Below are 24974 nucleotides of genomic sequence, written 5' to 3'. Positions count from 1 at the left end.
AGTAGAAGACTGAAACAAAGGGATAGAAAAAGGAGACCGTGATGTCGTCGAGTAGAAGAGGGAAATTAGGGTATATAGGGAAGCGATGTTTGTTTTAAGGGAGAAAAGAGTTGAGGCAATCAAAGCGAGAAGCCTAGTTGCTCACGGTTATCGTCCACAAGACGTCCGTATCTGCGAGGTGGAAATGTTAGCATTTAGTTCGAGAAGGAATAGTAAATGATGAGAGAAAGCTTACTCGAGAAGAAGACGGAAGAACCAAACTTCCAAGTCCTCGTTTCGCAACACTTTTTGTGCCCACTGCTGGCCTTGTGTGGCGATCTGGGAGGCTGCTTTCTTGCCTTCCTCCTCCTTGGTGAAGTATCGCATACTTTCCACATATTCATTGCCCTTTAGACTGAGAGGGGCGTAATGCACCCAAGGTTTGAGCCACTCGTCGTGCCACTCGCGGAAGAGAGCAATCTTGTATACAAAGCTGTTGCTGAGCAAGAATGCGTAGAATCGGCCACTAAAAGCATTGCCGTCAATGTCGACCAAGTATTTATGAGCCCACGCATCTTGTTGGCCTGCGGCTTTGACCACCTCAAAGTACTCCTGTTGGGCATGGCAGTCGTCGGGATCACATTGGCCGATCATAGTAAACTTGACGTCGAAATTATCACGATAAACTTCGGGACCCACTTCTTGCGATGTCCATGAGTTATCCTGCTGACGCGCAAGGACCTTGGATGACTCAAGGGAGTTGACGTTGTCGACGAATTGCTGGCGGTGTTGTCGGCGCCAGCCACCGGCACGCGAAAAACCACCAGTGGTAGAGCCACGCCAATACATCCGATCCGTCTTCGCATCCCATGCGTAGTCCTTGCCCTTATCATATGGGACCTTCTCTACCCAGTACCAAGGGCTAGGGTATAGAATATCCTGGAAACTCGAGATTTTGCTCTGGGAGAAGACGGGGAACAAATCGTGAACAACATCGAAGGCATTTGGACGATCGAAAAATCCGTAGGTATAGCGCAAGGAGGGGGTAAGACAGATATCGGAGAAGGCAGTAGTGTTGTAAACGAATCCCAATTCACCCATCGCATAAGGCTCGACATTGTCAGGCGCATCTTCGTCGAGTGAACGGGCAGGGCTATCGACCGGGCAGGAGGTACGGGAGTTGGTCCATGTAGGCTGGTGGGCGAATCGGTTAAAGCGAGTGGTACGGACTTCATCAATGCGATCACCCTTATTGAGATCAGTAGCACGGGGAGACCACGAGTTTGTTGGAGACTTCCGTTGGAAAGAGGCAGGGAGAACACGGTCCGTCGCGGTTTGCACGAGTCGTTGGAGATCTTCGCCGGGAATGATGACGCGGGGCTCGTCATGAGTGTTGAAGACCAAATCCATATCTGGGAGGTACTTGACAAATTCCTTCATCATGCCAGCGGTAGCATCGCGCTGCCACTTGCGCTGGTCACCTCCACCGTCGGTCAGGGTCACCTTACCATCCCGAATCAACAGACCGATCACAGCATTGTCGAATCCGAGAGTCTCTCGGGCGCGCTCGCGAATTGTCTGAGGCTTCACGGCCCAAAATGGAAGCAGCGAGTGATAGATCGAATCGAACTCATCAATTAACTGCACACCCTTGGACTGGGCGAATTGGAACCATACATCGAAGTGTGGCGGGGGGTGCATCTTATAGCGGCGCTTGTACTCCTGTACGGCCTCGGCCAGAGTCTTAGATTGCCTTGAGAGGACATAATCAAATTGCTTCTGTGAGTTCCCAATCAAAGTTGAAACCGGGTGGTCCTTCTCTGGAGGGTAAGCATCTTGACCAGGATGCAATTTTGGGTGTTTGATCGGCTCGGGGGGGAGGCAAGTCGACTGGAGGACGGGTCTGTTCGGCGGGACGTAGGTAGAAGAGCGAGAAGCATGCGATCAGAACGATCGCAATCAGGATGTTCAACCGTTGAGAGCGCATTGTGCCATTTGGAAGCAGTGGCAACAAGCGAGCAAAAGCTGGGCTGGAAGGGTTTGAAGCGTAAGTTGAGAAGAGAAGGGGAGAAGGGAGGAAGTTGAAGATTGGAGGAAGTTCTGGGGCCGAAAAGGCAAATCTTATCTAACCACGCCAAGGCCGAGAATCGCGTGAGCTTTTGATATTTTTTGACTTGAAGATTACTCTTGTGATTTAAATCATTAAAATCATATTTAGTTGATTAATTGTGTCTGGGGATATTCACATTTGTTATTTCTTCTAATTTTAAAGGCGACTATTTGAGTGGCTGTTGAGTTGACAAGGACTTATAGAGAACAGCACTGGAGAGTCGTATAAAACTGGATCTATAAAGAACACCTATTCATTATAGATCCAGTATGAGTGGACAATATTGAGGCAAAGGTATTGTTTTCATACAGTAACTGCATTCGACTTTCTCTTCGAGGAGATTAATACACTAGACTATTAATGCCAATTCACGAAAAGCCTCGTTCTCAGAATCCACTACCCACATTTTATGGAGTATACCAGCTAAGTAGAACTTGAAATGAAGTAGTACTACACTTGGCACAGTGATGGCTGAATCTAAAACTCTATTCCCTAGGAGATAGTATCAGCTGGAAGGATCCATCACAGACGGTTCAGACAAGCAAAGCTCATCTTCTTGGTGGTAGACGAAGAACCACCATATCCAACAGCCTGCGAAAGATCCCAATCCATACTGACATACGGCCAGCAGATCTTAGCAGTATTTAGACCCTCGTTGAAAGTGACCATATCGCCCGCAACATAGACATTATCACTACTGAACGAGACACCAACTTTCTCCCCCTTCTTGTTCACTTCCTGGAAATGAGTGCCGGCAAATTGACCCCGGCAACCCATAGCAATGAAGTCACAGGTAGGGTTCGAGATCTCCTCCCAGGTAACAACAGCATTGACAGGACCAAAAGCCGCAACGTGAGCATTGGAGCAGTCATTTGTTCCGGAAGTAATCCAGTTAACCTGGCTATCACCATCCTCGGCACCAACCTTGGAAGTGGCCTGGGCACCGATCTTGGTGTATTTGTCCGAGAATAGGGAGAAAGCAACATTACGGCCATTCGTACGGTTCTGTACGTGAGTGTATCCAGATCCCATCCATTCGTTCTCAGTCACATCTTTAGCACCACGAGATACCCAGGCAAAGATATAACGGTTTGTATCAGCAAAGCGAGCCAGCGCGCTGTAACTTCCAGACATACCACCCATAGGTTCACCAGAGGCACCATTGGTGGTGTTTTCATTCGAGATCTTAACGCCAGTATTCATCATTCCTTGACCTTTAGTGTTGAGCCAAATTGCTCCCTGGTCTTCAGCACAGATACTAGCGAACGGAGCGGCGTCAGCGGCTTCAAATGCAATACCAGTGTTGTGGCTACATCCCCATGCACTGGTAGCACCGTCGATAGTGACCAATTTTCCATTCTTGTTGACGTATTCGATGCTGTCACCGTAATGACCAGATGCGTCTCCAGAGTAGTCGGTTACGACGAAGTAGGCGCCGTAGAGACCGGCCTTTTCGGAGTATACAAGGTCGCCGTTCATGTCGGGGGAGGCGGCACGGCCTTCGGAGTCGTGCACGCCTGGTCCGCCTAGCCATGTCTTCCATGTTTGCTTGCCATTGGTGTAGCGGTAGAGGACAGGAACGGGGGTGTTGCTTGGAGGCGCATTGGTCGTGCCAGATGTCATAGCCTCATTTACGAGAACGGCGAAACCATCATTGTGAGCCACGAGACCGCCAGCTTTATAAGTTAGCTACCGTGATACATCTGACACAGAGTGGAGCTGGATTTAACAAAGAGCTCTGCTCTAAATATCACTAACCTTCCTTTCCACCGGTGACAGTTACCGTTGTACCAGTCGCCTTAAAGGTCTTAGGATTCACCTTTTGAACATGAACGTCGGTCTCACTCGAATCCAAATAGGCGAGATAAGCCGATTTCCCATCAGGTGAGACAGCGAAGGGAGTTCGACGATGATGAGGATATCCAGTCCAGTAGGCTTCCTTGACAGGACCGAAAGAGTTATCGAGTGCCAGCACATCGACGTAAGTCGTTAATTTCGACTTGGAAATCACAGCATTAGCGCTCAGCGCCAGGGAAAACAGAGAAAGAATGAAAGCCCCACGCATCTTGATCTAGAATATGCAGTAAAGAAGGAATCTAGTCGGTGATGCTGCTTTTTGGGAGGAGTTGTAGATATTCGAGTGATCGGCATTCTTTATCAGCTCCCGCAGTCGACTGACAATCGGATGGCCTGGTCCCATGGCGTTGATCAGGTTGAGTGTATAAGGTGGATTATTTGGCACAATCGGTGTATCGTCTTTTTGCCAAGGGTAGTCCTTAATTGTTGATGTCTCAGGCACATTTGTCTGGTATAAAGTGGAGGTTAGACTGAACTGGTGCGGTAGCCGGGACTAGTGAAACGTTTCAATGTCATTCCTCCACTTAGGGCTTACCATAAAAGCCTGCTTTATTTTGACTTGAGTTGGTGGGGTTCAAGTTGTCTGACTGGAGGATGAATTCTTGTTTTAAACATTGGCATTGATGGCGGATCCTTAATAAGATTCTAATGGCAGCTAACAGTTGACAGCTTCTATCAAAAATACCAGTCATAGTTAAAGTAGGAGGAAGAGGCGAATCAGCAATAACTCCGAGGAAAGGGTCTGTAGTGGATCAGCTTTAATAAAGCTGATAAAAGAGCCGAGACTTCCGAATCCCAACATCCGCCCAATTGGATTTCTTCAGCATGGAATCTAGAGACAGGGGTATCTGCACCCTATAACATTGACTATAGTCTTATTTTCTTCCACCCCAACGAACCATCGCGAAGGAACATGCCCCATTCAGCAAAGAAGCACCACCTGCTTGAAGCATAAATTTCTGCGCCTGAGCCACATGGGCATATGCTGAAGCACACAAGACAATCACCAAGAAGAGATGGCCATAATAGAACGAGCGTCGGCGTTCCTGCATCGATCCCGCCACAGGCCGAGCCTGACTAGCGCGAGGTCGAGCGAAAAGCAGTAGAAGAATTGCCGTGGAAATTGCAAGTAGTCCGCACTGGACGTCAAAGTCACGGATACGCTTAAGAAGAAGGGTACCGTATTCCGGATGTTCAGATTGAACGAAGAAAAGGAGGTACAAAATTGCGTGTCCGGAGAGTAAAGGGGTGATGACTATCCGTCCGAATAGACGGTGATAAGGGGTGACTGTTGCTTGTGGAGTCGAGGTCAAATATGAAAAGATTGAAGATGCTGATGGTCTTGAGGTAGAGATGTACGCTGCCGGGGACATGAGAATTTGCAGCGGCACTTGGGAGAGTGCGACGTGGCCGAGGGCTTTAGTTAAATGAAGATAATCTATACAGTCGTTAGTTTCTAGATTCATTTGATCTTTTCTTTTCCCTTTTGAAAGTCATTGCAGTTAATGGAAGGCAGATAGATGCATAACATACCGTCGCCGCTCTGCCACATCGAAAGACCTGTTAACCAGAGCAACCATAAACCGCAGACGAGATAATGTCTCCGGGACTCGATCCATCCAGTGACAACAGGACGATCCCACCACGACATTGGACCTCGGCGTGTCCTCGAAGAACGAGGGTCATTTGTGGAGTTTGCTTTAACCCATGCTTGATATACACGAATCAACGAGATGACGATAATGACAGACCACTGCGCGTAAGAACCGCGTATATCTAGTAATTCGCGACGGCGAAGCTTGTCTTCTTCTGATAGAGTGATGAAATGCCAGGGCCAACGTGAATCGGACATGTTGATCAGTCTATATAATTGACTGGGCTTTTCTGGTGTATTTGCAATGCTGATGCGCGGATGTACAAGGATGGCGATTCTAATGGGTATGTGCGAGATGTAATTAGTATGTATATTCGCTGGTAATTACGACGAATGAAGCGCTTTCAATTGAAAGGTTTCATGTTGAAAAAAGACTGCAATATCGTCGCAAGAGTGGATTGACAATGCAAATTGCAGATTGAAAGGTGTTCATGTCGGGCCCCGCTGACAAAACGCCGCGCGGTAAGTGGCCGCAAATTAAGGGTGACCTGCAAGAACGTGCTAATTTGATCAGTAGAATAGTACTTCAACACATCTTGAGAAATTCAATAATGTTGATATTAGATAGATTTGTCTAAAACAGTCTTCTGTACTATTAAATTTTGGGCTCTTTACTCTACGAGCAAAAAGGCTCGGGGATAGGATGGTACTCGTAAATAGAAATAGTAGTTAGATGTCCATCACACTAGGTACTACGAGTATAGAATTGGAAAGCTAAGATGATTACAAGTGGTTACAGTCGCTGTGGGCCATATCTGAATGTCGACCGGACTACATCACTCTGGAGGGAGGAAAGTAATTAAGCTGCCATGCTTTTATGACTAGGTAAAGAGAAAAGTTGTGTTTGGATCGTGAACAGAAAGAGAGACCTCCACATCAACGACGGTATCAAGACATCTCATCCCAGAGCTGGCTATTCTCTAAGCTGACAGTTTATTGTAATGCCCCAATCGGTATGTAACTCTGTTAATTCTGTTGTCATCTGCACACATGAATATCACATTCCCAGCGGTCTGGAGAACAGGCCAAAGAATGCATTTTAAGGAGACGTCTGCATCACCTCATCCTGGTTACCGCCCGCGGTCGTGGCGAAGTATCGGACATCAACATCATCATCTGCTTGAAGCTTTTCCAGGCTTGGCAAGATTCTTTGCTGGATAAGATCCTGGCTCTTGGGTGAAGGAGTCACTGTCTCTCCAGACTTCTCCACCTCAACCAGAGTCTTATCTGCTGGAAGACGGCGCAGGGTGTCAATGAGAACGGCGTAGGACTTAGCGACATTGAAGCGGATGTTAGGGATTTCGTCTGTGACCAGTCGGTCCAAGATGGGAATGATGGAGCTTTCAATGATATCAAGTGTCACAACAGGGGCGAGAGTCTATCACACTGTCAGTTACTCATTCGAAATAGTAATATCAGAGAATTGGCGACTCACGGAAACGGCAAAGCAGGTGGTCATGCGGTAAAGATAGTTCGGATGTTGGCCCATAGCCATCACCTTCGGAATAATAGACTCCTTAGACCAATCGACGCCAAAGACCTCTGTGAGCTTCTTGAGATTTTGAGTGGCCGCCTCACGAATGGAAAAAACGGTGTCACCGAGCCAGCCCATGCAGAGATCACTCAGTTGCTCATCGAAAAATTTGACACCAAGCTGGCTAGCAAGAAGGGGAATGTATTCGATGATAGCGAGACGCACTCGCCACTGCTTGTCCTCGGCCAGCTGGACAATTGCGGGAAGGAGAGATTGAGAAAGAAGGTCGATGCCAATGACTGAGAGGCATGTCAGAATATAGTGATTTCATGTAGGATGGTGGAGGTGTGGAGTATACCTTTGTTAACATGTTCCAGCTTGGAAATGATGTGCAGACGAACATCAGGGAAGTCGTCCTTGAGCATTTGAAGGAACATAGGAAGAAGGTGGGCAATAGTCCTAGTCAAGCATTAGCGACTGTGGTATTGTAGAAGACCTAGACAAACAAGACTCACTCATCCTTGCCAAGAATCGGCGCCAGGCCACTGATCTGAGTACCCAGAGCTGCCCGAACGTGCTGGGATTGGTCTGAGACAAGATCTTCTACACTGGTCATAATCTCATTAAGTAGCGTGTCGCGGTCGATCAAAGTGCAGAAGCCTAGGGCGGAGTCAGTCTTTAGCCTTGCTGAGAGAAGATATATGAGACGGAAGCGTACCAGGAATCTGACCAGCAATGGCAGTCCGAACCTCGGCTTCGGTATCCTTCAAGAGCTTGACAAAAGCAGGCACCATATCACGAGTGACGACCTCCTCGTGCACAGCCTTGGCGATCTGTAAATCAAGCAGTCAGTGCTAATTCAAGAGACAGGATGAAACTCCACATCTTGGCGAGACAATCGCAAACCTTCTCATATCTATCCGCAACCATGTATCGGACCCTCCAGCTCTTATCCTCGAAGAGATTTCGTAGAGAAGTGAGCAACACGCCGTGGCTGGGCTGCTGCTCCTTAGGGATCTCCTCGGCAATAGCGATGAGAATATCGACCGTCAAAAGACGCACACTATCCTGGTCGTCATTTGCGAGGTATTGGAAGAGGGGTATCATTTCGTCGATAATAACGTTGGTCTGCATTTCCTTGACAAACTTGGCGAGGTTGTTGGCCGCTTGTCGGCGGACCATGGGGGTCTCATCGTGTACCAGGTTTCCGAAGTGCTGTCGGAGGCTTTGCTGCAGGGCTGAAGTGGTTTTTTTGTATGGTGCGGAGTAAAGGCCTGTTGCGGAAACCTTGGAGGTAAACCAATCCGCCTTGGAGAGGTGCAGGACGAGGGGAACAAAGTGCTCTTCGACTTGGCTATCGGACAGCTGCTCGCAGACCTTGTTGAGAGATTCGACAGCCTAAAGAAGCAATCGTTCGATGAGTGACTGGGCGACAAAGCCAATTCGATGGATTGGATCCCCTACCTTCTCTCGAACCAGAGGCTCCTCGATCGCGGCCAAATTCTCCAACGGAGAAAGAAGCACATGTGCATGTTCCGGTCCTCCAACATAGTCTGTAAAGTTGCCCAATTCTTCGCTCAGGGCGGTCAACACTTCATCTTCGTCCTCAACAGAATCTAGGCGGAGTTATGGGTTAGCGCGTGTCGTCCTGGGGTCGGGGAGGAGCGGTCACGCACCATCGAGGAATGGAATCAGTTCATCGCGAGTTCGCTCGGGGCCAAGGGCCAGAGCAATCGTGGAGAGACGGTGGATGGCATTAAGTCTGAGTAAAACGTCGTCATGCTGCGATTATAAAAAAAAAGTGAGCAAGCTTGGACCAGTAGACTTTCCAATGCCCATGCCCCTCCACCAGCGGTCGCCCGAACGGAGGGGAGGGCATTAGGTTGATTTCAGAGCGTACCTTCAATTCATCAATAAGCACGGCGATCGGGTAAAGTTCATCATTCTCGTTTTGACCCTCCATGGTGAATGAGCGGGGGATGTTAGCTTGGGGGGCGGGTGGAGGGATGATGAGAGGAGATGGCCCTAGGAGGGGAGTTTGAGGTGAAACGGGAGAAATCTTGAGGTGCGATAAGAGAAGTGGCACCTTCCATCTTTCTACTACTTCTGTGTGTACTTGTATATACATTCCATCACACTTCTTTTGAGATTAAACCATATAACTCTATCAGTTTGTTTAATGTAACAATGAATCAATTTTCTCCTTCTACATTTCTTCACAACTTTGTCATTTTTCTCACACATAGAGAAAGCAATGCCCTAATACCTTGATTTCTGCCTTGCTTTCGACATATCATATCCGGTATTGGACAACTAGAGATCGACCTTGTTGAACTCTTTCTATCTGCCCAGTTTACTATTTAGGATCACTGCAATTTATACTCCTTGCTAAAGGACCTTTGCAGAATAAATATAAGAAATGGTGAGTCAAGTTCTTTATTGCATGGAGTATTTGCTACTAATTAAATAACTTGTTTGACGTGTTTGCCCACCAAATTGGCTGACCGCCCACCCGGGCAGTTACTTCTTGCTCCGCACAACACTATCAGCATCAACTAACCAACTATAGAAGTAGAGGTTGCAATGCCCTGTACAACAGATTATAGAGAATGCGGCGATGGATGTAAAGCTTTGCAATTAGGAAAAAGGAGATTGTGTGCATGAACGCTTTGCTCTCGTAACTACAATAGCTTAGTGATGTCAAATGCGTTTTTGGTGATTTCTATGGTAGCAATGCAATATATATATCGGAGCCAACACTCGCTCCAATATCGTCGGTAGCATAATTTGGGTTTGGAACAAGTGGGAGAATGACGAGAATGACTTGAATATTCATCATTTATCTTCAAGATAATGTTCCATTTAATTCCCAGATAACACTTTATGATTTGGTAGAAGCTCTATGGTGATTCTATTTGATGTTGAAAGCACGAAGTGTTGTAGATGGGCAGCAATGTGTAAGGTAAAGCCGTGCACTTTTGCGGCCATGCGTACATGACATACATGACAGTGGCTGGTTTATAGTTAAAAGGAGGCGGAAGTGTGACAATACTGTATTGTAACAAAGAGGGGAATAATGTGGCGTAAAGTGTGGCTTGCCCGCAGAATTTCTTGGTTTCCTCCGCTTCGGAGTCATCGCTGCCCCTCGTGCTATTTGGTTGTCAGTCGGTTGATTGTTGTTTTCTGTGGTGAGTCTTTAGACTTACGCTTGTTGCCAATATTGAGTACTTAATCAAACTAACCTTTTCCGCTCTCCTTCTCTCCTACTAGATCACCTCGCATCGCATCGAGATTCACCCCCGCCATGCCCACTATCTCGGTCGACAAGGCCGCTCTCTTCAAAGAGTTGGGCCGAGAGTATGGCCTTCCTATGATTTTCTTTACTATCGGACATATCTGACGACACATGCGCACTGCTATAGATATACTACTGAGGAATTCGACGAGCTCTGTTTCGAATTTGGTGAGTAATACCGGTGCGACTCTCTGATGGGAAGATCATGGACTGACCAAGCGAAATTTAATTTAGGCATTGAATTGGACGAAGATGTATTGACCCTATCATACTATATCATTTTCAAGAGTGACACTCACCGAGATATACAGACCACCGACCAAGACCGACCCATTGTCGATGGAGTCCAGGAGCCACCGCAACTGAAGATCGAGATCCCCGCTAATCGGTATGCCGAATGATAAAATATCTCCATACTGGAGGGAGAGCCTTGTCAACTAAACTTTCCTTAGATATGATTTGCTGTGTATTGAGGGAATTCAACTGATGCTCAACATCTTCCTGGGCCGGAAGCCTTTGCCCGAGTACAAGTTGTCCCAACCCGCCGACGGTCAATTGCAGGAGATCATAGTCAAGGAAGATGTGGGTGCACAAATGGGTTATGGTTATTGCAATTGATCAATCCGCTAATACGACAACTAGACGACGAAAATCAGACCCTACGTTTCCGGTGCTATTCTGCGCGGTGTCAAATTCGACAAGGCCCGCTATGAGTCCTTCATTGCGCTTCAAGACAAACTTCACCAGAACTTGGCCCGCCAACGATCTCTCGTTGCCATCGGAACTCACGATCTTGACACCATCAAGGGTCCTTTCACCTACGAGGCCCTGCCACCCAAGGATATCAAGTTCACTCCTCTGAACCAGACCCAAGAGATGGATGGAGAGGAGTTGATGACTTTCTACGAGGCACGTGGATTCATATTTTAGTCTTTGAAATAGCAAGAGTACTAACAACTCCAACAGAAACACCAGCAATTGGGCAAGTATCTTCACATCATCCGTGACTCCCCCGTCTACCCAGTCATTTACGACTCCAATCGAACCGTCTGCTCTTTGCCTCCCATCATCAACGGCGATCACTCGAAGATCTCTATGGACACCACAAACATCTTCATTGAGATGACCGCTACCGACCGCACTAAGCTTGAGATTGTCAACCGTATGATGGTCACTATGTTCTCTCAATATACCTCCGAACCCTTCACGTTGGTTACCTTCATTCATGCCCAGTAAGATTCGGGGAAACTAATTCTTTGTTAGTATTGAGCCCGTGAAGATTGTGTCAGAGCACAACAATGAGACCCGCATCACTCCTGATATCGCTCCCCGTGTTGCCCAGGCCGAAGTTTCCTACATCAACCAATGCTGTGGCTTGAACCTCAGTGCCGCGGAGATCAGCACTCTGCTTAAGAAGATGTCCTTCCGCGCCAAGCCTTCAACTAACAACCCCGATACCATTGATGTTGAGATCCCCCCCACTCGCGCTGATGTGCTCCACCAATGCGACATCATGGAGGATGTTGCCATCGCCTATGGTTTCAACAAGCTCCCCCGCTCGTTCCCCAGCAAGTCTGGCACTATTGCCCAGCCCCTCGCCATCAACAAGCTGTCCGATGTGATTCGAATTGAAGCCGCCATGGCTGGCTGGTCTGAGGTTCTGCCTCTGATCTTGTGCTCGCACGACGAGAACTTCGCCTGGCTGAACCGCAAGGACGATGGCAACACTGCCGTTCGTCTGGCCAACCCCAAGACCACCGAGTTCCAAATCGTCCGCACAAGCCTTCTCCCCGGTCTTCTGAAGACCATCCGTGAGAACAAGGCCCATAGCCTGCCCATGAAGATCTTCGAAGTTAGCGATGTTGCATTCAAGGACCTGTCATTGGAGCGCAAGTCTCGTAACGAGCGCCACTTTGCTGCGGCTTGGTACGGCCGTAACAGTGGGTTCGAGATTGTTCACGGTCTCATGGATCGCGTTATGGCCATGCTTAAGAGCGCTTTCATTACTGGCGAGGAGACTCTTGACAACCCCGCCATGAACGACTCTTCGTACTACATCAAGGAATTGGATGGTATGTTTCCATTCGTCAGCCTTTCTATGTACAATTTGCTAACATATCCCTTCTAGACCCAACATATTTCCCCGGCCACGCTGCCTCCGTCCATCTCCGTATTGGCAACAAGGACATTGTCGTTGGTTCCTTCGGTATCCTGCACCCCACCGTGCTGGAGAAGTACGACCTTAAGAACCCCGTCAGCACTCTGGAGATCAACATTGAGCCCTTCCTGTAGATCTAGGCGTTCTACATCTCTTTTCCCCCTTTTACCCTTTGACGCAGATAGATGATGACATGATGGAGGAGTCTACGAAATGTTTAAGTATGTTTCGATTAGAGTGCGGAGATGACAAAAGCAATGAAAGATACTTTCTAGATACACTATCTTGTTTCTTTGTAACTCGAGTATTTCAAGGATTTCGAGTAAAAAATAGTCGCAGTAGTAAGCAGGAGTGCTATGTATGATCAAACGAGAGCTAAATGATTTGAAAGAAGCCCTTCCCTTTGTTTCGAAACTCATATCGCAAATGGATCTACGTAGTATGATTTTCGTACTGCAATGGACCTACAACAGTTTGTAAAATGTAGAGTCGGTCTGAACAATTGTTATAATGATCTTTACCTAGTATAGGTATATTGCCATGACAATTTTTCTTCGATTTGGAATCAGCAGGATAAGCTTAAATCGTGAAAAAAAACGGACTATATAACCCTGCTTTCACGATAACATATGAAATGTTATATATGTGATGTATTGGAATATACCGTGCCAACCTTGGCAAGATGACATACTATGTATGTATTGAGGACTGGAGTCCTCTAAGCACCAACACACTGCGATCAAATCCATTCGTGTTCAATGTCCACGTTCCAATGAGTTGGTGGTGCTACGAGTACAATGGCAACATTACTATCAGTAAAAAAAACCTTTCACAACACTAGTTGCTCTCTTTTCAATCATGATTGTGATCGCTACACGTAAGATCTTGATACATCATGCCGAAGGCGCATTCCACCCAGACACCCAGAGAATGCAGCCATTAGGAAGCGAGACGAGGAAAAAAAATAAGGAAGAGTTTGGAAGTGTTCATGTAATTTTGATTGCGTGAGGTAGAGAGTATAGGCTCAGGTTAGAACAGGAAAGGATAATATGGCGGAAGAGATAAAAAACGACGTTTTTACTCCTGAGCGTAACCCTCGGCAGCACCCTCGGCCTCGGCGGCCTGTTGCTCGGCCAGACGCTGCTGCTCGGCAGCCTGCTGGGCGGCCAGAGCCTTGGCACCGTAGTCCTGGCTCATGGGCTGGAGAACGGGCTGCTCCTCCTTGGGCTCGATGATGGTGACCGAGTCGGGGAGGGTCTTCTGGGGACCGGCCTTGCCCTCGGGGTCGGAGCCGCGCATGATCTTAACCTTGATACCAAGGACACCCTGGCGGAGGAGAACGTGACGGGTAGCGGAGTCGATGAACTCCTTGGCGGGCTGACCGGAGTGGATCATGAAGCCGTCCTGGACATTGTTAGTCTGTGCCGCAAATTTGTGTATATCAGATGGGTAGGGCGATGGGGTGATATAGCAATTTGAGCCGGATCGACCGATTTGACCAATAAAGCAGAAAATATCATCGATCACCCGTGTTCAAATACATCCATTTCTCCCCTCAATGCCCCTTCAATGTGAACATACAGTGAACTTCATGGACTTGGCACGGGCGGCACGGAGCTTTCCGGACACAACAACCTCACAACCCTTAGCACCGCTCTCCATGATGAAGCGGAGGACACCGTAGCAGGCACGACGGACGGCGAGACCGTTCAGGAGCTTGTAGCGGAGGGACTCGCACTGAGCGACAGCGGACAGACCGCGGTTCTGGACCTTGGCGGCATAGAGGGAGACGGAGTTCTCGGGGAACTTGAAACGCTTCTGGATGAGGGAGGTGAGCTCGCGGATGCGGCGACCCTGCTCACCGAGAACCTCCTGGGTGTGGGTGGCACGGACGACTAAAAAAGAATCACCCGTTAGCATTGAATTTCCCAATCCGAAATCTTCGTGAAAATTATATGCCCGCGACGACGCCATGTTCGAAAAGCTTTTCTTTTTTTTTTGACACAATTTGGCGCATTGTTTCCCTCCTCTTATCAGGCAATCCCTAATTCCATATTCCCACAATGAAAGGATGATTCGAAAAAAGCGAAGAGAAAAAACGTACTGATGTCGGTGACGGTGGGAGTGACACGGACTTCGACACCCGAGTAGCCCTCCTCAGCGAGCTCGCGCTGGAAGAACTCGTTCAGCTCGGCGTAGAAGACACCGTCGGCGACGAACTTCCGACGCTTGGAGATAGCACCCTGGACAGCGGCCATTTTTGCGGTTTCCTGGTTGTTGGAAAGGAGGGGGGTGGTCGACGGGGGAGGGCGAGGTCGAGGTCGAGAGTTGGTCGTTCAGTTTTCTGATTTAGTGGGGATTTTTGGTCGTAGGGTTTCCCTTGCCCGTTTGGGTTAGGGCTCAACCCTCGCTTGCACTGGGAGAATTTTGGGCCTAGAGTTGATGCCCGATTTATGGGGTGTCGATGACATAACTAGTTAGTCAATCCGAGGATTAGTAATACACTGACACAAGGTCAGTTAGTTATACAGTTGGGTGCGTAGAGTTGTTTGTATGCAGTATAGTTAGATGTTAGAGGATGGTATGTATAATATCCAGCTGAATTCGCTATGACCGTTTATTGCTTCTGTATCTAAACCCACATCTCATAGCTGCGTGCGTTACATGCATCGTTCAGATTTCTCATCCTAGTCCTAATCTCAACCTCGTTGCATTTCCACCTCCACCTGTGCGTGGTTATTGTCTACATTCCCTGTAGATTGATCTTTCATGGTAGTCAAATTCGAGATACCAGAGGTAACGGAAGAAATGCCAGATGCTGCTGCATTGTGAGCCCCGGTTCTAGTGGACTGCTGTGCCGTCTCAATGCCAGTCAAGATAGGCGCATGCTTGTTACCAGGACTTTCACTGCCTAAAGTTGAAGAATCGGACGTTCGGAGAGGACCATTCATTTCGTGGTCAGCTCGACCAAAGCCTTCGGCCCACCACCTAGCTTCATTGACTCGGGGAAAGATTAAGCGTTCTTTTCCCCGCTTATGATCGTCGACCTCGGGATCATATTGCGGGTTAGTGAACTGATCCCGACGCGCAAGGAAATAATCCCATACGCTTCGAGTTCGCTCTCGTGCCTGAGTATCCACCCGTTCCTTTTCGTTGTTGAATAGGAACGTTCCGAACTGGCAGGCATAGAGGTGGTAGAGGAGCCGTCGAAGGAAGCGCTCGTTGAATTCGAAGCGGTTTGGATACTGATAAAGCAGCTGATAGGTAGCATCCAGGAATTGATGGAACACTGGACTCGTCTCCTTGACCTTTGTTATCTCCTTCTCAGAGATAGCGGACCGGGGAGACGAACTGGGCTTTCTTGCTGCAGGGCTGTCGGAGTCATAGCTCTGGAGCTCCCCATCGGAGTCTGGTAATGAGTCCCGGCTATTGTTATCACGGCCAAAGAAACCCTTAGCACTCAGGAACGCATTCTCGATTGCTTTTCCAGCACCACCACTGTCTCCAAATCCGCGATTGGTATCTCCGCCAATACGCTCGTTATCGATCTGGAACCACTTCTCGCTATTCAAGTGTCCAGATCGATGTCGGAACATGTGGCCGAATGAAAGCCAATCCTTCTCCACAAGAACCATAAAGCCCTCCATAGTGCGGAAATATGGATCAAGGCAGATTTGACTTAGAGCACTAAGCTGACTTGTCCGATCCCAACCATCTGAACAATGGATCAAAACGTGGGAATGCGTGAGGCCAACTTGTCGAGCTATCAATCCAGCTCCGTCTAAAATGCCGGCGATATGTTTCAACCACCCACTCCGAGCCAACAGATCCCGGTTGGGACCAAGAGGAGTAACATCTGTCTCCTTCAAGGCATCAATGACCTTATTCAGTGAGTCACGCATAACATGGATATTGTCGATTCCCAGATATGCTTTAGTAGCAAACTTGTAGTTGTCCATGTTTTCCGAACCAAGTCCAACTGCTTGCATAGCAAATGCATTGACTGTGGGGCGGGCATCGACGATTAGATTTGACTGTTGAGCTCCATATATCGCACACTGCTCTTCGGGATCTCCACGGGCAGCAGCTAGCATATCGTCCTCTATTTCCTCGGCGTTGGACATGTCCGGGTCACTCTGGGATATTTCCACACTTTCCTGACTCGAATCAGACGCCTCCCTCTCGATGTTTGATTGAGCGAATCCTGCCAATGGTCGCTCTGAACGAGAGGTTGAGAATATAGCAGCCAGCAACTTTTCATCTTGAATACTGCGGTTCTGGCGTACACCAACCAAAGGCTGCGAACTGCGAGTGATGCTACAATTGTTGACGGGATGAAGATAAGTCAAAGCTGGAATGCGCGCCCTGGAGCGATATCGTCCAGCGTAGTTGATAGTGTTGTCGGAAATGGCAGAAGGCACTGGAATTAACGCTGGATACGTTGGGGAGAACTATAATCAATCGAATCAGCACGTAATATCAGCTTCATTGTCCACACAATCCCATACCTCATAGTTGTTATTGATCTCGGATATGCGCCATCCAGAATTTTCTTTGTCAAGTCCCTGACGTTCCCACTCCTTCCGAGGGTCATATAAATCCCATCCATTAAATTCCTTTTCCGGAGGAGGCGGCTGATAAGAGAATGCGTATAGCTTGTCAAGACGACCAGATTTACAAGTCCACTGTCTGATGCTATCATAGACCTCTCGGGCCTTGGTTTCGTTGTTGAAATAGAAACAGACAAATGTGAAGTCTCGGCAACGTAGGCGGATGGAGGAAAGCTGGCGGGACGCCGCGGGAGCCGGCCTCAGTGTACAAAATGAAATGATGGGGTAGGTGATCCAAAGCTCCTTCGGTCTGATCGTCACGCCCTTAGCCTGATCCTCGCTTGAAATCGGAGGTACGTGGGAGAAGATGAGGTGATGAGGGGTGAGGTGGAGGGCGCCTTCGACCTGCTCACCACGGCGAGCCAAGGTCACATTGTCAACCTGAGATGGAATGAACCGTTAGCATGGGAGCTAAAACATTCTGATCCTTGATATTACGAAGCTCACCTTAGCAACCCGTGTTCGCTCCATGCCGTAAAGCGTGAATCACTGTGTGCGCATGATCTTCATCCTGGAAGAGGGGAAAGCTCTGAGTTTAGTAGGGGGCGGGCACCGTGGTGGTCGTCGGATATACCGGAGACACGGTGCAAGATGATAAGAGATTGATTGTATTGAATGTAATCCCAGAAGATCCCCCACGAGAGAGTTTGTCAGGACGGAGGAGAAGAGAAGGGGAAACAGTTACACATCAAGTCCAGGCGGGAAGTTTGGGGGAGCGTCATGTGTGGGGCGGAACCAGTCGAACAAATCTTGGGGAATGATTCGAACAATATCATTCTTCACAGTTAAAGCCACGCTTGTCTGGGAGATGAATTTTAAATAAAGTATGGGAGAGAGTTATTAAAAGGGAACATTACTATTAGACATTTAAAAAAGGTCATGTTAATGGAGCACTAACTAGCCCAGCTGTTATTGTTGGCGCTGACTAGTATGATAGGACTATATAGAACTGAAACACAAGGACTGTCCATCTTCATGATTACTTGGTTGGTTTTTGCGATAATATTCATACACTAGCTGCTAGAAGACACCTCCCAGCTCCGGAGATCATCTCGGACGTGGAATTCCGACAGTTCATTCTCATTCTGTCGGCCCTTCCAACTCCGACCTTTTGCTCCATCATAAAGTTGTTGCTCAAGACTGCTTCCTTTTTGAGAATTCCCAAGGGTAGAAATAGAATCGGGTGTCTTCGAACCGCTCCGTGAGTGATTACTAGATGTACTCTTCGGGCGTCTCTCAAACCCAGGAGACAGCCTCTTGCTGGAGCGTGGCTGTCTTGAACCGGAATCTGGATCCAGGAAACTATTTCGATGGTCAGATCCGTCATGGCTACCATCCATAGCGTTATGAGCTTCGTTATTCCAGCAAGAGCCACCGGAGAAAAGCTCTTCAATCAATTTATCAGCGGGTAAGTCGCATGAGCGAGAAGTCCATGAAGCCGCCAAAGTCCTGCGATATAAATCTTGCATGTCGGCAGTCTCTCTGCTTTTGGTGTTGATCGAAGGTAAATGCCCAACTTCATCGGAGTCTACCGGTTCTGAGGAATGGACGACACCTGCAATTCCTCCAAAGACAGTGGCTGATTTTAAATGTGGCCTGTTCTCAGTCAGCTGGGGAACACTATCAAATCAAAATGAAGTAATTTGGTAGAACGTACGTAGTGAAGCCCCGATCTCCTTCTGTTTGACGCATCGCAATTCCAATCCTAACCGTACTGTTGACTTTGCTGTCAAACATCAAATAACGCCTGACAACACCTTCGTCTTCTTCAACCTTGTCCACGTATTCAGCAAGATTGAGCTTGATTTTGCCAAGCACGTTTTTCTCTAATGAGTTGTTGAACTCTTGAATGATTTCAAAAAATATATCACATTCTTGAAGAATTGAAGTCCTGTCAATAGTGAGCCTCACATTGAGGACTTTTTCATAATTCCAATATGCACGGTGGTCACTAAGAGGTGCCTTTTCTGTATGTCCTTGATGTTCTGTAGACACGCCGGATGGCAGACGCCACCGTACATACGCAACACCATTGCCCAAGGGGACATTGTTGATATCGTTAATCTGAAAATCATGTTAGTATAGAGGAATAAAAAAAGGGGTGACAACTGTGGGAACATACTCTGAGGACTAGCTCAAATCTGGGCTATATGTGTATGTTACAGATTAGCTTCAACTGGAACCTTCCTTGGAATTCCTGAAGCTTACCCTCCTGTTCTTCGGAACTAAAAATCACGAAGTGTTAGTTAGGCTCGATCCACGGGCATTTGACGTTCTACACCCGACTAGAAGATATGACATACCAAATGCTTGCATGGTGGCTCAAAGGTATGCGGCCAAGCAAGCTTCAATATGAGACAATATAATCTGCGTGGGATCCTTTCACCAACTACCTGCCGTCAAATGCACAACGAATAGCCCACTTAGGACCCGCTTAAGGGGTTTTCTGGGGTTTATCTGCGATTTTGATGATAAAATAAATGATTCTGCCGTGATGTCGTCGTCCAGTCACTCTCCCCGCGTAAGGCAGTTCCTTGGCGGTGAAACTTTAAAGCTGGCAGAATCTTGAAAGCCGCCGCCGAGCCATTTCCGACCGATTTCCTTGCATACTTCAGACCAAACCCTCCCAGCCACTTCGACACAGATCTCTATCTGCTTCTCTCGGTCTATCTGTGAGAGAAAACGCACTCCAATCTGCAAACATGGTTAGAACCGAGCCGTCTCTTCCATCTCCTCCAGCAGAAAGCGCTGCGATTGTCCCGCTAGATTCTCCAATCCGAGACACCCCAATTCATCCCGACCTTCCAGAAGTCCAACTGCCGGGAAATCCACTGCCAATTTACCATTACCACCCATTGACTTGCCAACCGATCGACGAAAAAGATGTTCGCGATGAGATCGAGCAATTGCGGCAAGAGTTCCCGACCAAAGAGACTGCTTTGAGGGCCCAGGAGATTGCTGTGAAAGAAGTCAAGCGGAGAATCGAAGAAGCTGAAAAGAAGAAGGAACAGGTTCAAAAGGCAATTGATAAGAAGATCAAAGAGCGAGATACTGAGATGAAAGTTCTTTCCAAGTTTCAGGAAGTCAAGGCATCAGACATTCCGTCCTGAGGGCAATCAATCGCTACCTCCCGATAATGTCATAAAGACGCGATCAATAGCGGATCATGACGGTCACCTTCCATAATATAGTTGTGGCCTTGTCTTAGCTCCTCATATGAGAAGACCTGCTCCACGGAGCTTCTTCAGGGGCACCGTGCCCATCCATCATTCCCCACTGAATGCGCCTGCTGAGCATTGGGCTCGTCATCCCAGGAGCTAAAGATCGCCACTCCCGATGAATTGCAGTGGCCAGGTCTAACCCACCACGAGCGAAAATGAGCGAAAATGGATGTACCAGAAGACTATATCGGTCCTGGGTTCCGCATCCGGACATGCAGTTCATTGAGAATCGGTCATACTCTCGTTTCAAACGAATCGGAAAGCATACTTGAACTCGTCGTGTATAGCCCCTTCAAAGACGGAAAAACCAATCCACGCCCTGGCGATTGCTATCATAGTCTTCCGTCACATTCGAGCGCATTGCGCGCTTGGATCTACGAGTTGCCCATGACAGAATTAGCCTCAGCTGGCTTCTTCACGCCTCGTGTAGCCTCTCCGCAATGAGGGAGTCCACTATGTCGCAGTCTATGCAAAGGATTCACTAAATCGTTGCTGAATTCTAAAATTTATCTATTGTCTACCCTTCCTCAGGTTATCCTGCCCAGAAAGCGCAACAGAGAATTACCATCATAGTCGCCCTGACAAGATTGTCTGTTCAATGGACGTTGTATTGTCATTCAATTAAATCATATTAAGCATATTAACGTACTCGGTCATTACCATGGGGTCAGGTCACCGTAATTAGTCGTTCAGAAATGCGAAAGAAAAAAATATCAATTCATCCCACTACTTATCACAACGAATCAATGAGCTTCACAACAAGAGGCAGAAGCTAAAGAGTGGGTCAGCAAACCAAAACCAGGTCAATGTTCATATAAAAAGGGTCTTACATCAGATGCATCCTCAATTAAAGTCTCTGTCTCGTTCACAAACTTGGGCGAAAGAAGCTCATTTGCATTTCCAAGAAGATTTCCGACTTTAGCTAGGAGATCGGGTGTGATGACAGGTGCAACGCCTGTGACCAGCGAACGAGTATCATTCACGAATCTCGGGCTCAACAGGTTGGTTCCGTTACCGAGAAGATAGGAAACATTGTGCAACAACTCAGGGGTGACCATCGGTGAGATACCGTTGATCAATCCACCAGTCGTCTTCACAAATGATGGTGTCAACAGCGCATTGGCGTTAGTGAGCAATTCGTTAATCTTATGGACCGAGTCGCCTGTCAGAAGATCGTTCGCGTTGGAGAGGAGACCGTTGACCTCCTTCAGCAGTTCGGGGGTTATCACAGGGGCCACTGTGTTGATGAGGCCCTTGGTCTCCTTAACGAATCCTGGACTGAGGAGGCTATTACCGTTCTGAAGAAGGCTATTCACTTCCTTCAGAAGCTCGGGAGTTATAACAGGGGCAACAGTGTTGATCAGGCCCCTTGTTTCTTTAACAAATTCTGGGCTGAGCAAGCTGTTGCCATTATGGAGAAGACTGTTCACCTCCTTCAGAAGCTCTGGGGTCACAGCGGGAGCGACAGTATTAATGAGACCCTTGGTCTCCTTGACAAACTCTGGAGACAAAAGCGTATTCCCATTTTGAAGAAGGCTGTTGACCTCTTTCAAAAGCTCAGGCGTGACAGCGGGTGCAACGGTGTTGATAAGACCCTTAGTCTCCTTGATGAAGCCAGGAGATAAGAGACTATTGCCGTTCTTCAGCAAAGTGTTTACTTCCTTCAGAAGATCGGGAGTCACGACAGGAGCAACAGTGTTAATTAGGCCCTTTGTCTCCTTGACAAATTCAGGGCTCAAGAGATTATTGCCATTCTCAAGCAGACCATTGATTTCCTTGAACAACTCAGGAGTGAGAACAGGAGCAACAGTGTTGATGAGGCTCTTAGTCTCGTGAACAAAATCTTTAGTCAAGAGCTCACTGGCATTGTCGAGCAAGCCATTGAGCTTATTGATCAGGCTCTTTGTCAAAAGAGCCGAGGCTGTCTCAATAAGGGCTTTGGTTTGGTCGGTGGTCTTATCATCAAGGAGGTATGCGACATGATGAAAGAATGATTCGATATCTCCAAGAAGAGTCGGTGCAAGAAGGCCCTTCACACCCTCAAGGAAGCTTACGAAGTCTTTGAATGAATCAAGGAAAGTGCCATCGAAAGAAAGCAGCTTACCGTCATCGTCGCCATCTGCATGAATGCTATTCGCATAGCCGCCGCTAGTAGCAGAAGACTTCGCAGACTGCGTGACAGTGGCCGTCTTGTCTGCAGCAGTATTTGATGTAGCACTACCAGCCATACTACTGATCGAGCTTCCGGATGCTTGCGATGAAGCGGTATTGATAGGACCATGAGTCTGCGAACCAGCATCTGTGGATGACGGGATGATACTCTCAAGGCCTGCAGATTCTTTATCGGAGCCTGAACCTGAAACCGAAGATGAGCTCTCTGCAGCACCGTTCTTGGAGACATCCTTGCTCTTTTGTGGTGGTACTGAAGAGCCAGTGGTGTCATCAGGAGCCGTGTCGTTCTCCTTCTCGCTGTTGTCGTTGGAATCCGTCGTTGGGACAGCCTGCTGGACTACTGGAGTCTCTGCAGGGCTGCTAGAAGTGCTCGCTGCCTGCGCGACATTACCTTGGACATGCGCAACTGATGTGGCATCGGAACTAGCCTCTGAGCTAGCATTGGACTGGATGGAAGCGCTAGCCAGTGAAGTGCCAGACAGCACGAGTGTCGAAATAAAGGCGGCAGAAAAACGCATCTTGTATCAATTGCAAGAATGCAACAGGTAATACACCGCTGGAGAGGATTGACCGGGAGCTAAACTCTCGAATGAGTTGGCACTGATATGCAGGAGTATTCTCTATTTATGCCCTAGCAGGGAAGAGGTCAGGCCGAGGACTCTGATTCTCCATAAGTAAAGATCTTCACCTTTCTGACCCTGTGCTTCTTTCTGATGTCAGTCTACGGGAACTTTTGGGTAGTCGATAGCGGAGTAGTTCCCCTTTTCGACCCGTGTTATATCCATCTCAAGATCTTTCAGTCGGAACGAAAGCGAAAGGTCCCATTCCATACCTATGGTTCCCTTTTCGGCCAATGAACTTCAACTACTAGCGAAGCTAACGACTTGGTCTGATGAGAACAACGAATGAGAGAAAAGGGAAAATGCGACGTCAAGAGTTCGCGTGCCGTTTTCTTCAAGAATTTCAGGGTCCGGGGTTGGCCGTGTCCTTGCAGATCGGCATTGGAGAACATGGGTCTCTGGCTAATGAGGATGACCGGGTACCTGAACACACCCGCTCGCTTACCTCCAAGTGTACCCCGAGTGGATTGTTCCATTGATCTGCGGGTATTTTAGTGAAAAGTATGGGGTATCATCTACAAATCGGATCTTACTATGGAGTACATGGTCGTATAGCTGATCGGGACGTTGATGAAGTTGAAATAGATTTGATGAAAGCCATGAAAACTTGAAGGGTTGACCAGGCGAAATCCACAATTCACCTTGAACCTACAAAGTAGTAGACTGCCAAGTCATGGTACAGATCAACGTTACAAGTAGTTCTTCAAAAAACACTGAAGGCAGTATTATTATCTAATCAGGCTTGCCAGTTATTGGGGATTTTTATCAGATCATTTCAACTTGAAGGTATCTGTATAGTATCTGTTGATTCTTCAAGTGTCTGTAGAGCTATGGTTTGAGTCTCTCGTACTCTTCTCGGGTGGCTGCATGACATCCGCACGTAACGGCCCCAGAGAGCGCCTGTGCAAGGGTCGCTTCGAGAATAGCGGGGCGAACGGGTTTCATTGTGGAGTGCCAGCTCTTCGCGAGCGTTGCTAGCGTGGGGATCGTCGCGAGGGTTCAAGTGGTATCGGGGTTCATTCGAAGAGGAACCCGAAAAAGCCTTCTACATTGTACGATTGCAAAGCCGTTATTCTCATATTCCGAGTCATAAGTGTATCACTCTAGGGCCGTAGCCGTGGCTATATCGATGTAGAACGAGGTCAGTCTGCGCTCTTACGTTGCCTCCCTAAGATGACTAGATACTATAAATGCACTATTACGAGTATTAAAATTGAAGGGGAATGAGGAATTTCATTCATGGGTCGTCTTATTGACTATGTCTCTGTACGAAGCCATCCTTGGACATGAAATATACCGGCTTCGGTGGTGGATCATGTCGGTATGACCAACTTCAATTTCGAGAACGGACTTTATTGACCTCCGAAGGTACTAGCATATCTATTGCCAAGTCACATGTCCCAGATATGATCGTGATGATCATCAGTAGTGAGATACCCGTTTTGGAGCCTTGAGAGTTGATCATGAAGTGTATAGTCTATCACTTCTCAATTGAAAATTCCTTTCAAATACGATGAAGGTACTCTGTACTATGTGCCTTTCGAGTCTATTACCGATTTGCAGATAACTGGCTCGATAACAACCGTGTAAGTGCCGCCGAGTATTCGAGAAGCTGGTATTGATATCCTCGCTGGAAGACATTACAAGCAAGCGAAAGCCGCAGGAATGGTATGAGTATAAACAAGCCTTACAATTTCTTCAATAGGTAGACAAGTGACCAATATGAACGATGAGCTACTGTACCATAATATTTCATGGAAGGTCAAAGAGGAGGTTCTGGGGCTCCGTGGGCCGATGGCGACACGAGGCTTCTTGCACTTTGTT

At 47.8% G+C, this 24974-nt stretch overlaps 9 protein-coding genes across 9 annotated transcripts; 2 read left to right on the top strand and 7 right to left on the bottom strand.

Moving 5' to 3' along the window:
• Nucleotides 1-119: 119 nt before the first annotated feature.
• N7469_000974 (putative capsule-associated protein CAP1) lies at nucleotides 120-1966 on the bottom strand (the record flags this gene model as incomplete). Its single annotated transcript, XM_056639894.1, has 3 exons — nucleotides 120-171; nucleotides 236-1869; nucleotides 1931-1966. The coding sequence occupies 3 exons, from the start codon at nucleotides 1964-1966 to the stop codon at nucleotides 120-122; spliced, it is 1722 nt and encodes a 573-aa protein (XP_056505651.1).
• A 645-nt stretch (nucleotides 1967-2611) lies between these two features.
• N7469_000973 (uncharacterized protein) lies at nucleotides 2612-5597 on the bottom strand (the record flags this gene model as incomplete). Its single annotated transcript, XM_056639893.1, has 4 exons — nucleotides 2612-3765; nucleotides 3848-4160; nucleotides 4846-5384; nucleotides 5480-5597. The coding sequence occupies 4 exons, from the start codon at nucleotides 5595-5597 to the stop codon at nucleotides 2612-2614; spliced, it is 2124 nt and encodes a 707-aa protein (XP_056505650.1).
• Nucleotides 5598-6639: 1042 nt separating this feature from the next.
• Nucleotides 6640-9037, bottom strand: N7469_000972 (protein phosphatase 2A structural subunit TPD3; the record flags this gene model as incomplete). Its single annotated transcript, XM_056639892.1, has 9 exons — nucleotides 6640-6978; nucleotides 7036-7373; nucleotides 7433-7533; nucleotides 7590-7734; nucleotides 7793-7907; nucleotides 7981-8472; nucleotides 8539-8690; nucleotides 8751-8856; nucleotides 8975-9037. The coding sequence occupies 9 exons, from the start codon at nucleotides 9035-9037 to the stop codon at nucleotides 6640-6642; spliced, it is 1851 nt and encodes a 616-aa protein (XP_056505649.1).
• Nucleotides 9038-10378: 1341 nt separating this feature from the next.
• On the top strand, nucleotides 10379-12661 carry N7469_000971 (phenylalanine--tRNA ligase subunit beta; the record flags this gene model as incomplete). Its single annotated transcript, XM_056639891.1, has 8 exons — nucleotides 10379-10431; nucleotides 10497-10537; nucleotides 10604-10757; nucleotides 10822-10951; nucleotides 11012-11278; nucleotides 11336-11577; nucleotides 11633-12441; nucleotides 12498-12661. 8 exons carry the CDS (start codon nucleotides 10379-10381, stop codon nucleotides 12659-12661), a joined length of 1860 nt encoding a protein of 619 aa, XP_056505648.1.
• Nucleotides 12662-13604: 943 nt separating this feature from the next.
• N7469_000970 (40S ribosomal protein uS3) lies at nucleotides 13605-14785 on the bottom strand (the record flags this gene model as incomplete). The annotated part of the gene is made up of 3 exons (XM_056639890.1): nucleotides 13605-13931; nucleotides 14109-14422; nucleotides 14632-14785. 3 exons carry the CDS (start codon nucleotides 14783-14785, stop codon nucleotides 13605-13607), a joined length of 795 nt encoding a protein of 264 aa, XP_056505647.1.
• Nucleotides 14786-15226: 441 nt separating this feature from the next.
• Nucleotides 15227-17608, bottom strand: N7469_000969 (phosphatidylinositol-3-phosphatase YMR1; the record flags this gene model as incomplete). Its single annotated transcript, XM_056639889.1, has 3 exons — nucleotides 15227-16978; nucleotides 17036-17518; nucleotides 17585-17608. The coding sequence occupies 3 exons, from the start codon at nucleotides 17606-17608 to the stop codon at nucleotides 15227-15229; spliced, it is 2259 nt and encodes a 752-aa protein (XP_056505646.1).
• Nucleotides 17609-18150: 542 nt separating this feature from the next.
• Nucleotides 18151-19453, bottom strand: N7469_000968 (N-terminal C2 domain-containing protein; the record flags this gene model as incomplete). The annotated part of the gene is made up of 5 exons (XM_056639888.1): nucleotides 18151-18733; nucleotides 18795-19201; nucleotides 19260-19283; nucleotides 19346-19362; nucleotides 19441-19453. The coding sequence occupies 5 exons, from the start codon at nucleotides 19451-19453 to the stop codon at nucleotides 18151-18153; spliced, it is 1044 nt and encodes a 347-aa protein (XP_056505645.1).
• A 386-nt stretch (nucleotides 19454-19839) lies between these two features.
• On the top strand, nucleotides 19840-20247 carry N7469_000967 (uncharacterized protein; the record flags this gene model as incomplete). Its single annotated transcript, XM_056639887.1, has 1 exon — nucleotides 19840-20247. The coding sequence occupies one exon, from the start codon at nucleotides 19840-19842 to the stop codon at nucleotides 20245-20247; it is 408 nt and encodes a 135-aa protein (XP_056505644.1).
• Nucleotides 20248-21091: 844 nt separating this feature from the next.
• On the bottom strand, nucleotides 21092-23048 carry N7469_000966 (uncharacterized protein; the record flags this gene model as incomplete). Its single annotated transcript, XM_056639886.1, has 2 exons — nucleotides 21092-21130; nucleotides 21189-23048. 2 exons carry the CDS (start codon nucleotides 23046-23048, stop codon nucleotides 21092-21094), a joined length of 1899 nt encoding a protein of 632 aa, XP_056505643.1.
• Nucleotides 23049-24974: the final 1926 nt, after the last annotated feature.

Source organism: Penicillium citrinum (assembly GCF_028827155.1).
Source record: "Penicillium citrinum strain IBT 23319 chromosome Unknown utg000001l:1.0-4955037.0:1.0-4956770.0, whole genome shotgun sequence".
Taxonomy (NCBI): domain Eukaryota; kingdom Fungi; phylum Ascomycota; class Eurotiomycetes; order Eurotiales; family Aspergillaceae; genus Penicillium; species Penicillium citrinum.
Note: the sequence above shows the minus strand (reverse complement) of the source record. Positions and strands in the feature narration are given on the sequence as shown.